General features: G+C 40.0%; 1 protein-coding gene across 1 annotated transcript; it reads right to left on the bottom strand.

Moving 5' to 3' along the window:
• Positions 1 to 258: 258 nt before the first annotated feature.
• jpt1a (Jupiter microtubule associated homolog 1a) lies at positions 259 to 13,651 on the bottom strand. The gene is given in 12 exon segments (XM_030351511.1): positions 259 to 1,287; positions 1,774 to 1,811; positions 2,760 to 2,864; positions 3,428 to 3,526; positions 3,829 to 4,146; positions 4,263 to 4,353; positions 5,062 to 6,727; positions 8,607 to 8,634; positions 8,998 to 9,095; positions 11,407 to 11,549; positions 13,430 to 13,467; positions 13,470 to 13,651. Coding segments are annotated over 6 exon segments (459 nt in total). The 5' UTR covers positions 13,488 to 13,651; the 3' UTR covers positions 259 to 1,287; positions 1,774 to 1,811; positions 2,760 to 2,864; positions 3,428 to 3,526; positions 3,829 to 4,146; positions 4,263 to 4,353; positions 5,062 to 6,593.
• Between the last annotated feature and the right edge of the window lie 5 nt (positions 13,652 to 13,656).

Genomic DNA, 13,656 nt, shown 5'->3' with positions numbered 1-13,656 from the left:
TGAAATGAAATGAGATGGTTATCATTTCAGAGCAATCAAAACTCCTAGTCTTTAAGATGGTCCTCATCAGCCGAGTCTGGAGCTCTTTCTGAGATAAACACAGCCTCTGCATCAAAGACCAGCAGCCGATTTACTTGGATTAGCTTTTATCTGGGATGGTTGGAATCTGTATTAATATAGTGTCGCAACATTTGGTAAAGTAATTACATGCAGTTAGAGAAAGGCACAGGCTCATAAACACATAAACCCAGTATACAAATATTTATATATCTGTTTAATTAATTAGTTAAACATTCACAAAAGTCTCCTGATTTGTTTTTTTCCTGCACAACAAATTACCCTTGCAGAAACTGATTTCACATTCCATTCATTTTTTTCTGTTAAGCTATTGCATTTGTGGCAAATGGAGTATTTACATCTCTGTCCTTAAAGGTCATCACAATCTGTTCAGAAGCGGGTCAAACCAGGCTTTGAGCTTGCTACAAACGCTGGCATTTAAACATTGTTAAAATAGTGTCACAGTGATTCAAAAATAGCATCAAATGTAAATGGACTGCATTTATATAGCGCTTTTCTAACCATTGGCCACTCAAAGCGCTTTACAATATTGCCTCACATTCACCATTCACGCACACATTCACGCACCGACGGCGGAGTCAACCATGCAAGGCGACAGCCAGCTCGTCGGGAGCTAACAGTGCTTCCTTTTACATCCAAACAAAATCCTTTAAAAAAATTACAACACAAGTGCTAATGTTTTTTTTACATAGACTGATGTTACGTTATACCAACTAAGTATTTACATTTAATATTATACAAACTTATTTATCTGGTGTTTTAGTATTAAAGATTTTTAGAAAGTAGTTCAGTAAAAATTATTATTCTGCTCATTTTAAGTGCAGATGTCATCATCAGTTAATTGATGTTGTATCTCTCCAATTCTTCATCGTAACATACATCCTTTTTAGCTTGAAGAGATCATTTTAGACTTAGGTTATTCATTTCATTCGAAGAGTTGGGACTGGTTTGGCGAAAAATGTGGTTGTCTTGTCTTATTGTGCTACCAAGCCGTGTCAACACACCCTTTGGATGTTATAAAGGCTGCACACTTAGTTACAATTAGTTAGTTAGAGAACTGAGGAATTTCTTTGGATGCTGCATGAAATTAGCATTGGTTGCAAAATTACATTAAATGTAACTCTTCCTCCAGGAACTCTCACTCGCTCTTTGTTTTCAATAGACAACAGTTTGGCACAGTCCCTCAGACCTGGTGTGGTTGATGTTCGCCTGTAAAGAGCACATATATGTCAGAGCAAATCCTCAATAATGAATCCTGTTTGGATGAACTAGGCAGGTAGTGCGGCCATCTATGTTGTTAAGTAATATAAACCAGTACTACAAGCAGTGATGCAATTCACTTTCTGCCAAATGGCGGTTGAAACTGGTTGGACACCATTCAGGCTAAACCACAACTATTTAGAACATTGAAGAGATAACTGCACAATAGCGTATTTTTTCCGCTGCTGAAGGTGAATGACATCATCTGCAGACAGATTTGCCCATTGATCTTCCTGATCCATTGATCTTATCTTCAAAGTTAAAAGCTTTTCATTGTTGTCTTTGTGAAGTTATTGTTTGAAAACTTAAAAAACATGGTCTGTTATTTATTAAATTTGTGTATTATTACCATTATCATATGCAAATAAACATCGGTTCACCAAATATTAAGACATAAAGGTGATAAAAATAAATAATAATGAAAAATGAACACACCATTTCATGGTTGTCTGTGGGAATTTCTTGATGTGTACCTATGAAAAAGGGATGATACAGTAGGAATATATTTACAAAATATATTGTTATTATGCACCCATGGCGATAAAATGGCCGACATGTAAATTATTACCTCGATCAATGAATGCTTATATATTTGGGAGAAATTTCACAGTCAGTGACCCTTCAAATAATAGACCAAGAAGTGGTTTTCTTTCGACTTTATCAGACATAACATATTAAGTATTCTATCACAGAAATTAATAACTGTTTTCATTTTACATACAAATTGGTTTAGTTTTCCTGGAGATGAAATCTGCACTTTATATACTGATGTCAGTAGGAAGAGCAGAGTAGTACTGTTAGAGCAGAAATGTATTCTGCTCTAAATATATTTTATTTCTTCTATTTTAATTCTAACCCTAGTCAGAAAGTAGCTATATTGGAAGTGGCATAGTGCTTAAGCATTAAAATGTTGAACCAATAGTGTAACATTTTCATGGAAATCCAATTATACTTTACCTCAGTCTCTCATTAATTACCCCCCCCCCCCCCCCGCCCCGCCCGCCCCGCAAAAAGAAAACAAGCAATCTCATAAAAATTAGAAAAACACAAGACCATGAACATAGTCAACTCATGATACATGAACAGACATTCCTTTAAGATGTGCATCTTTACTTTTGGTTTCCGTGAACAACCCAACAATCTGCTGCTTGAAACTAGTCTCAAAGCTTTCCTCATGGCCAATATCCAACAATAACAGGACTTTTTTTTTGGCTGTGCAACAGGTTTTTACGGTATAATCTGTATTGTGTTCCTTGGTCCAACTCACACATTTATTCCCTAATTTTCTTTTTTCATTTTGCTCCAAAGTATAATCTATGCTTGATAGCTCTGAGTTTGTTCAGGAACGATAGCATGCAACATGACTCTTTGTACTCAAGCTGTTTATCCTGTTACTTCTGGGAAAGGCAAAGAGTACTTACGTTTATTGCATTGTCTTTTCAGGAAGAACAGCAGTCCTATGATCAGTAAAACCACGACCACAGGGGGTACTACTTTGTAGGCCAATTGTGATTCTGGATGTGGAGCTGAAAGAAAGTAAAGATTAAGATGTTTTAGTGAAATCTTTCGTTGTTCCACTCTCATCAACAGCTTCAACCTGCAATGTGTAACTTTATCACCGCTACCACCACATTTGTTAGCACATCATTCATTTAAAATTATGAAGCATGAATCCTGCAAACAGTTGCATTCATTTCAGCCACCAGCTAATTCATGAACCACAACCATGAGTGTAATTGGTATCTGAGGGTAAACATAATGGCCTGAGGGTAAACATAATATTAGGGTAGAGAAGACTTCAGCGAGAAGGATACCTTCATAGTAAAGTGCAACGTTATAATGGGCTTCTCTTTCCCTGCCTCCACTGCTATTGTAGGCTCTGTGAAACTGTTCGAGGCTCACTCTGCTAGAGAGGAGACTGGTATTATATGCTTAAATACGTATTAGCAAAGACCCACACTATGGTGTGGGTCTTTGCTTTTAGAAGTCTCATCTGTATGAGACGCAATAACTCATAAAGGAAAAGCAACGATAATTGCGGCCTGTTCGTCCCTGGGTGTCAAATCATGACTGTGTTCGTCAAACCAACCGATTCTCCGATCCGGATCACAGCCACCATCATTGCAGGAAAGAGTCGAAAACTTCTGGAGGCTTTCAGTCACTCCGATGGTCGGACGGCTATCGATGGCTGAAGAAAGAAAATCCATGAATTTGATTCTTAGTCTGGTATGAATATCTCAACAACAAAATGTGTAGCACATTTCTAAAAGGTTATTTATACTCTTGCTCAAACAGAAACTATGCACTCAACCTTATGCTGTTTTCATTTTGCTATGGAGCTTTTATATGAAGGAGCTCCTCTCAAACGAACTAAAGACCTGAACGTTTTGTGGCATATTTTTATGAATGAATTCGTAATTCTGCATTTCCTTTCAACTCACAGAGCTCGTTGTTCAAAAACGGAATATTTATGTCAGTGATAAGACCCACCTGAGAGATCAAGGGTGGTTGAGTTGCTACAAATGCCTCGATTGGTATTCACTGTGCACTCGTAGTTTCCAATGTCTGCCTTCATGCTTTTGTTCAAAAGCATCGAGACATTCATGTTGGTCTCATTCCAACTTGGTTCGGCCAATGTAAAGCCTTGTTTAGATGTGAAGATACCATCTTGGTATTCTATTAAACGGGTCGTTCCAATACTCCAACTGATCGCTGTGACCCTCTCGATCGGCACCGTTCCCTTCACAATGCACTCCAATAATGACTGCTGGCCTAACCATCCATGGCTGTGCTGGTTACACTCCAGTGCTACAAAACCTTCAAATTAGAACAGAGAATTATAAAACCATTATTAAAATGAAAATATTTGAAAACATATTTATTGAACATATTTAGAGTTATTTATTCTAAATATACCAACTTACTGCAAACAAATTCAGAAGTGATGCGGAAAAGGGTCAAGAACAGCAAGCATGTCCAAGAGGCCATGATCTCTGTTCAATAGAAGCAGTTTTCCTAGATTGAAACAAGAAATCTCAGTAGGCATTTTTGGTTTTCCTCAACACAAACATGTTACCATCATTTGCCGACACATATAACTGTGACATGCCCACAAAGTGACAAAAATAGTGAAAATAAGGCCATGCTGGAAGACTTCAAGTTGGCATTGGAAAAAGGACAACAACAATAAAACGATATATCATGCAGGTAGATTGTTGTATGGATCTCATAAACGGATATTACGCAATCCCTACTCTGCATTGTGACACGAAGTGCATTTCTCCATTTCTACAAACAATCCACCAATCCACTCATGTGTTGTATATACATGCACATGTATAAATATCACGGAAATTCTTCAACAAAGGTATGCCTTCTGTGGGCAGATTCTCCATATCAAGTTGGTATGCCCTTATGACTACAGAGCAGTTTGTCAGCCAGCACAAAAGAAAGCAGGCTTTGAGAGCCGAAATGCTAGTAATATTAACTACTACCAAACAGCATCAATGGGTAGACAGACGTATTTAGTTGTGAATGTGCAGTTTACCTTAGAATACAACCATTCCTTAATTTGCCGCTTAATATTGTGTGCCGGCCAAAGGTCCCATCATTAACCGTGAGCTCAGTACGTCTACGACTATACAAGTTTAAAGTTGCGCATAATAGTATTGCATGCAAAAGGCATTTGTAGTGGAGTTTGCATAGTATAACTATTAAACTCACCCGCAAGCAGCCGTTCGTGTTGAGACCGATGTTCACTGTAACGCTATATTTTTGGTTTCGTTATGAATACGCGGTAGTACCAACCCCCATACAGCCTGCCCCCGTTAAACCGAGAGCGAAACAAAAAACTCCTTGAAGAAATAAATGCTGATCAGAAATTACATTTATTTTTCAACGTGCCAATCTTTTTTTTGTAATGATCACATCCAGCATTGAATTGACATAGGATGCAAAGAGTCCACAGTACTTTCCTTTACCTATGCCACATTTCATTTACCCCTCATTATTAACCTGTTGCGTCTCATGAATAACTGATGGCCCGTGACGGACTGACACAAACTGGAATGAAAACGACCTCTGGTTTGTAAGCCTCAGGTAATGAAAAACCACAGATAATTTACCAAAGGAGTGTTGCACCAACAATGAGCTAGGGTTGGTGAGAAACAGAAGACCTTTTTTGGAGCCGAGGGAAAACACTTAAAAAGGCTGAGCTGTCGTAAGGTCACTTGTCAAATCCGGGCTAAGTTTTCCAGAAACGTTCAGCCCTTTCTGGCAGATTGTTACTTCAATTAATTGGGATGAAGGGACAAGCATTGTCATGGTGCTTTTGGGAAACCCAATACAGTTTTGATTTTGTAGCCTGTATCACACATCCTGGCACCAATTGTTATAGTTAGGGCACACCTATAAAAACACATGTCATGAACAACTGGCACTGAGGTTAAAATAGGCTATTCTAGGGGAAAGAGAAAATACAAAAGGCCAATTCCCTTTCCCCACTTTACATGGGCCCTAATAAACTGAGGACAGAATGACAGCTATTATGTCTTTTTTGCTACCGTGTGAACACACACCAGTAGAAAAGTCTCATTTAATGCAATGAAACCACATAAATGTACTATAAACAAAAAACAACAAAAGTTATCCAGCAGTTTAAATTAAATTGTCACAGTTTCTTCTTCTTCTTCTTCTTCTTCTTCTTCTTCTTCTTCTTCTTCTTCTTCTTCTTCTTCTTCTCATATTCATACACAACAGAACACACAGACATGCAGGTTGGAACAAGTTTAAACATGGTGCAAAAAAACAGCAAAAAAGCAATGGACTTCGTGGTCGATTTTCTTCGCATTGAGCAGGTTGCCATGACTTTACTTTGCTCTTGTGCAGTAACTACAAATATATTGGGGTTCGTTTTTGGGGTTAGTTGGCAGAAGACACACGTAATGTAAACCCCATGCCCTGTCAAGTAGCTCTAACGCACCATGGGGACAGGCTTCAAACATCAAGATACATAAAGTGCTTCTGAAAAAGTATAAATTAATAATAAATAAATACTAAATAAAAATGTAGAAAGGAGGTATCAAAACATTGAGCATTGCGCATGGTTCTGGATGGGATCCGTGATCCGGCTAGAATCAGAGGGACACATGAGGGGTTGCAACATGTTCGTATCAAAACAAGCAGGCCATATACATATGAAATAAAGAGCGGCACGAGGGGTCTGAGACGAGGCCAGGCAGGGGGCGGGCTGAGGCTCAGCCCAGGATGAGGCTGGACTTCCCTCCTGGGGGGTTCCTGCGGCCGGAGGTGGCTCCAGCGGCGGGGGCTTCTGCCAGCGGGGGCTCCTCCTTGGGCGGCTCCGAAATGGCCTCGGGTTCTGTACTGTGGACTGCACACAAGCACAACAGGAACCTTAACTGCAGCATTGGCCGTTTGTGATGGACTGAGGGCCGAGGTATTCTCTCGCCCAAACCGGCCGCTTTAGGGTTTTCAATGTTCTGATAACGCAATGAGCAGTCCTCAGGTAACTGCCAAATCATAACGTTAAGCAGATAATCATGTTTGTCCCACACGGCTACTTGATTACCAGGTTATTTTGTATGTTGTAAATGCCAGGTGTAAAGGGTGTTCACACTGTAAGCTCGCCTAAAAGAGATAAGAGCTCTTGACATATATTTGACCTGTGTACACGTGGACGCATTTATTAGTTTCCATTTAACCTTTGACATGGGAGCCAGGTGAGATGAGGATAGTCGGGGCTACGTCAGATTGGGATCAGATGTGCCAGGTCGCCTACGATGGTGGTCCCAGAACCTACAACCGGTGTGTTCGAGATGCATCGTACACCTCCTGCACGAGTTGCACTTGTGATGTTTTTCCTGGCTTGTAGCAATTATAGCGTTCCCGTTTGTCTTTGTGGGCATCGTTACACGATGAGTCGGTCATTGGCTAGTCATTGTTATCGTTAGTTATATTAGCCTCTTTAGGAAAACCAGCTCAAAAACAAAGAAAACAAAACCTAAATAAAAAAAAAATAAAAAAATGTATTGCACGCACACCAAGACGGTGCAATGCATAAATTGGGGACCGGATTAAAGCACCAATGAACCAATCAAGTGTGTAAGAGGATTTAAAATCAACATTAAAATGACCAACGTGGCACAAATACTAAGAAAAAACATCTCATTATGGGCGCAGCCATCTTTGATTATCGAGTCGTACGGTCAACCTCACTGAACTCGGTCGACTCTCAGGAGCACGAGTGGAACAGGCTAAAAGTGGGCGTGCCTCTGAAATTTCACAAGAAAGCTGGGAGATTTTCCACTTTGCAACTCGTGCGGCTGATGTACGGTGCATCTCAAACACATAAGTCCTGAGTTACCACTAGTTTGTTTCGAACTAGCAGTTTGCTTGAGAAGACTGGAGAGGACATTGATTTGCATGGAACAATCGTATTGGACTGTATGTGTACTGCACAAAGCACACAGTGCAACGGCCCTAGCCCTCTTACAATAATTAATAGGGGTGGGAATCTCTTGGCACCTCACGATTCGATTCGATTCGATTCCGATTATGAGGTAAACGATTCTAAAACGATTATCGATGCATATTGATTGCAACAATTCTTTTTATGTAAATTTCCATGCCTTATCTGAGTTTGCTACTAAGAGTTTGCTAATCACTTCCTACTTTTGTGATGATCATTAAAGACATCGACAGATTAATTAACTTATCTAATATTTTATTAAGAGAAAAAGCTTTTGTCACAAATATGACTTTCTATGAACAATGCAATAATCAATGCAGCTTGCATTACAACACAATATGGAAGTATGTAAAAAATAGGTTTCAGTTTTAATTTCTTTCTAATCTTAAAAATTATCTGCATCGAGACGGAATCGTTCTAGAGAGAATCGCGATGCATCGAAGAATCTATTATTTTTCCGAACCCTAATAATTAAATACTTGTTTGATTTGGCACATTATTTTTTACCTGCCAATTGCTAAGAAATATTTAATAACTATCTTGAAGAACTGGTTTGATAGGTGCCACCCATTCTCGTTATGTAATGTGTATACCCTGACTTTGTAAGTGTTAAAACTTACTTTAACACTAGACTACGTTTGAACCTACTCCAGATAAGTAAAGACATTATTAAAAACATGCCCGATAGTCAAAGTCTACATAGGCTTAAACAAACGACCAGTGAAAACACTTCAAATTTTAATTAGGTAAAAATAAATAAAAATATAATAAAGAAATGTACCTGCATCACCAACATTATTCTCCACATCCTAAAACAGAGACAATACTTATTTTCAGAGTAAATATAAACGTAAACATACAACATGCTCCCAGCCCTCACTAAATAAACATTGAAAGGTTCCATTTAACAGAGCAGATAGTTAAACCAGATTTAAAGAATGCATATGTGATTGATGTGGAAGAATTTTAGCCCAGACATTTATAACAGAAGTAGCTTTGAAAAGCGGCTGCTGTTGGACCAACATGTGCTGTTTTAATTAAGTCCCACTCCAAGGCCTGATTATGCGTCATATTAAAAAAGATTTGGTCATTTTCACTGATGGGAAGGTCATCCCCATTCCCAGTGGTTCAACTCTACATTCACAAACAGCTACTTGTGTTCATGACCATACCGTGCTGGCTGGATCTGCAGAGTGGTTGGCGTTGTGGTTCAGTCCTCTTCTCAATGGGGCAGAGGACTCACCACACAGAACCCCTGTGGGCTTGCCCCCTGTGGGAGGGAGGGTGCATGGTTAGAAAGTGCAACAGTAATGCCGGGAACATATTTGTGATTCAAGTCACCCAAAATTGCAGTCTGTATTGTATAACTACACCACAAATACAATCTATTGATTCACTGAAAAAACCTACACAAGGCTTATCGTTGTTGGTTGTTCTACTAGATTGAATACTGGGGTACTCAGGGCTGATTGCATGCAATTGAAGTCATTGAAACTCATTGTGGGTGAAAGGTGTAGTTTCATTGTTCAATACGGACGTGCAAATTCCTTCTGAAAGGCTGACTAATCTGACTAACAACTATAAACACAGAAGCATGTCTGCAAGCTAAGGAGCGATAAGCATTTAATTATTTGGATAACCGGTGCTTATGACATGATTTTACAATGTTGATGCTCTCAGCAGTCCGTCCTCTACTATAACACCGACATGTTACATCATCACGGGGTTTCCAGTCATTGTTTACCTTCCAATGTACGTCATTTTTCGATAATGCCGCTTGGCAACGGCTAGCAGCTTTAATCTGCTCACCATTATCTATGGACCATTATGTGTTACCCTGAGCAAACAAGAACTCCCTAAAAGCCTACATTTTAATTATGAAAGTAAATTCTAAAGTGTCATGTAAAAAGAAAATGGTGCAATGATACCGCTCAACACTGTTTTCTAAATTATTAGTGTTGAATAACTGGTTTGCCAAAAATAGATGCATCAGAGAACACTGCATGACTTACTAATATCATTATGAACAGAAGCTGTTGTGTTCTTCCCGTTAATATCATGCAAATACATCAGTTCATTTCATACAGTGTGATTTTGACTCAAGGGACAAATACAGGTCCTTCTTCTGCCTGGATCAGACTACACAAAATTATTTTCTTTCACGATGGTCATTGTGGATTGTGTGTGGTGGATGGCTGGTTTAAACAGCTTCACCTGGCCCGCATCACACTGGTTGTACTCTGGGGATGGGTTAGGCTGCACACCTGTTGTGCATTGACAATGTGGACAGGTTAAACCAGCCATCAAAACACACTCAAAGAGAGCTCCTACATGGTACAATTTACCCCACCTAAAAATAGAAAGGTGGATTTTGGCAGCTACCTAGGTGCAGTTTCGCAGCTGGCTAGGTTGTGTTTTGCATCTACCTATGTGGGGTTTGGCAGCACTGGCCATGCTACATTCCCCATGTCAGATCAGGCCATTGTAGTGCCTTAGATTATTGCTGCTTCTTGGCCGGGAGACCCTACAAGTATCACCCTGACCCAACATATGCTGCCTTTCACAACCTTTCCTAGGTCAGCGGGAAGGAGAACCAAGATATTGCCGTCAGAGGCACTACGTGCGAGTCTGGCAGCGTGATTCAAGATTGTGGACCTGTTTCTGGGGGTCACCAAGAGGGGTCCTTTCTTTGGTTTTGTTGCTCCACCTGACAGCATCCCTCTTTCTCTTCGCCATGTTAACATATGTGCACCAGAGAGCACTCGGCCATCCTGATGGTCAACATCAAGGAACACTTCATAGGTGTTTTCAAACTATGCAGGAATACCAAGGATTTGGCCCTGCTAGACTCTGCATCAAGGTATTCTTCAACTGTTCCACTATAAGGGGTAAGAACCCTGTTAGCCTTTCCCAACGTTGTATTCGGCCTTGACGCTGGACCTTTTTCCAAAACAAATCCGGCTGAAATTATGAAGTCTGATCCGAGCATTAAAGTTTGAGGCCACATTAGGGCCTCAAACTTCTATTGATCTTTTACCTGATCAATTGATTCATAATTGACTGTTAATCAGCCCAAGGGGGAACGTTTTTCCTTGAAAATGTTGACTTGCTAAATACTTCTTTCGTTATGCTACTTTTTCTCAATCCATTTCTCATAAACGCCTTCAGTTTCTAATTAATGACCAAGGAGAGGCTTGGGAACAATGAGGAAATTACAATCGCTGTAGACAATACGAACATTGGCCAAACCCAGAGGTGCTTCCTATTTCCTTGAAGTGGATACGAGCCAGTGATTTCCTGCTGGGAGAGGGAATTGCCCATTGCAGGATGTGTTTTTTCTTATAATCTGTAACATCTGTTTGATAAAATGATTGTTTTAGTGAATATTATGTATCAGATTGTTGACTGAAAATATTTGAAATTACTAAAAAGAATGCACTGGGTGTCTTTTATTTTGCTGATTATATTTTTGCTGATTATACTGTGAAATTGTACATGTATCTAATCCCTCTTCTGGAACTCACTGAAGGACAGGGCCCATTAACAGACACACAAACGTCAGACACACGTAGAAGGGGTACCGGGAGGGTTGTTCCTTCGATGGGCATAGGGGTCCTCTGGCTCAGCAAACACATTGGAGGCCATCTTATTTTTCCGTACAGGGGGTTTGTCCTCATCTGTGCCGAAAGAAATGTTTGATGCGCCACCTGGAGGGTTTGAAACTCTGGAGATAGAGATAAGGAAACAATGAAAAAGGCACACAATGCATTAGGTTAAGCTTAGTTTAAGAAAAGAAAGTTGTCAATATTTATCAAGCAAATTTCGGTCCAACAAGTTCATTGTACAGTAGAAGCTTAACCAATCAAATTTCTGTTTAGACATTTGGCCTAAGAATCGCAGGCTCCGTGCAGCACCTGCTGTTCAAATGCGGAACAACACTGCTGCTTAGACAGTAGCATATATTTGTTTCTGGATGCCTGCCGTTATCCTTGTTCTTCTGGCCTTTCCAGAGCAGTGCTTCAGTGTCAGAAATTGTATTTTCTATTATTTATTTACTTGAACTCATTTACTTTGGAATTGGTATTGTGTGAATATTTTATTGTTATCATTCCTGCACTACTACATTATCTTTGCTTCAGTCATAAAACAAAGCCAATGCATGCTTCTTTTTTTTGAAAAATGTGTCATCATTGTGTGGTACATATTCTCAATGTACACATTGTCACATAGGGTGGGAGAAGAAGTAACTTTTTATTTGTCAAAACTAATAGCTGCAGTGATTGAAAAGGTACATAGTGCAGGTTTGGCCTCATTATATTATTTGCATAACATGCAAATAATATAAGACAGCAAAATGATACCAAGGATAAACCACCTGTGGTTCCCAAGTGTAGACTCAAGTGCACTGTCCCATCCCCAGAGAAACTGATCACACATTACAGGTCATTCATATGGACATAACCAAATCTTAAGACAACATTTAGTGGCAGGGATGTTATGTGTTACGTATTAATCATATAGAGCAACAGGAACGTGAGGGCCGGAGAAGTGCAGTATTTATAATGGTGATTTATAATGGTGATTGGTTGCTAGCTCAATATTAATCTGGTGGTACACACAGCAGATCCAATCATTGAGAGCTGATCTTTAAATATTGGGACCACCAACAACTTAATGTCAAACAAAAATGTTTAGGCCGCTACTCTGTACTTAGGGATACATAAAGAGCAAACCCTAGAACCTCAACCGAGGGGTCTGCCATTTTAGTGCACTTGATCTATTTGAATACAGTCACTGCAAATGCATCCTATGTACGGCTTTGAGGGGTTATAACCTGGTCTGCATGTGAAGACAATTAAAAATGTACACGGATCCTTTCTCAGGAATGGGATGACAGATCTACATTGAGCAGGTACAGGTACAACTTCCAGCCCAAACGACGCACGACAACCAATAATCAACCCAAACAAACGCCAAGATATCCCAACGGGATGTTTACGTGAATTAATAAATTCACCTTATGTGTTGGTTTATGTTGCAAACATTGTATTGGGTGTAGATGATTATAATATGATTATTAATGTAATAGTGGTCTAGTAACGCGACACAAAAACTGATTTGAAATCCACAGGGGCCCCACCCAACAATACAATCAATCTTAGTAGGCGCTAGCTGCAGACGTTACTATACATCTATAAGGATGATGAGATGATGGAGATCACACACAATGTGACGATCAACCAAAACATTGAAAGGTGCTCCATAGACATGTGATGTAGATGGCTTAATACGCGTTTGGGCATGCAGACAGTTAGCAAACGCAAGCTAGCTGTGCAACTTCCATGTCCATGCCCCACAAAGAGGAGACCCGTCGCATGGAGGCGCGCTGGGCGAGAACCAGTGGCCCGTCCGCGCTGAGAGAAGGTGCGGTGCAAGCTTTTATATCCAGCATCCCGGACTGTAAACATTTAGCCATAGCAGTTTTAGCTATAGCAACGGCCTTTAGGTCAGAAACGTTAAGTCCGAGAATACGTTTCAAAGCACAGCATGTTCACCTCGATGACTACCGTCTCAAACATGTCCTGTGCCACAATAACGTTATACCTGGAGCTGCTTTTGGAAACCGGCTTCCAACCCTTGAAATGTTCGTGGTCGTCGTCATTCTGTCGTAATTTAATAGAGCTCTGAGACTGAAAGATAAAATAACCGTGATTTAAAATTTCATAACCCGCCTTTCATTATCTACACTGGCAGACGGCACTGAAAACGCATCAACCTGCTGCGTAGTCTGGCTTCTCAGGCAAAGCACAGCGTGGAGAGGGCGTTGCGTT

Source organism: Gadus morhua, chromosome 3 (genome assembly GCF_902167405.1).
Source record: "Gadus morhua chromosome 3, gadMor3.0, whole genome shotgun sequence".
NCBI classification, from domain to species: domain Eukaryota; kingdom Metazoa; phylum Chordata; class Actinopteri; order Gadiformes; family Gadidae; genus Gadus; species Gadus morhua.
The sequence above is the reverse complement of the archived record's forward strand: the minus strand, read 5'-3'. Positions and strand labels throughout refer to the sequence as shown.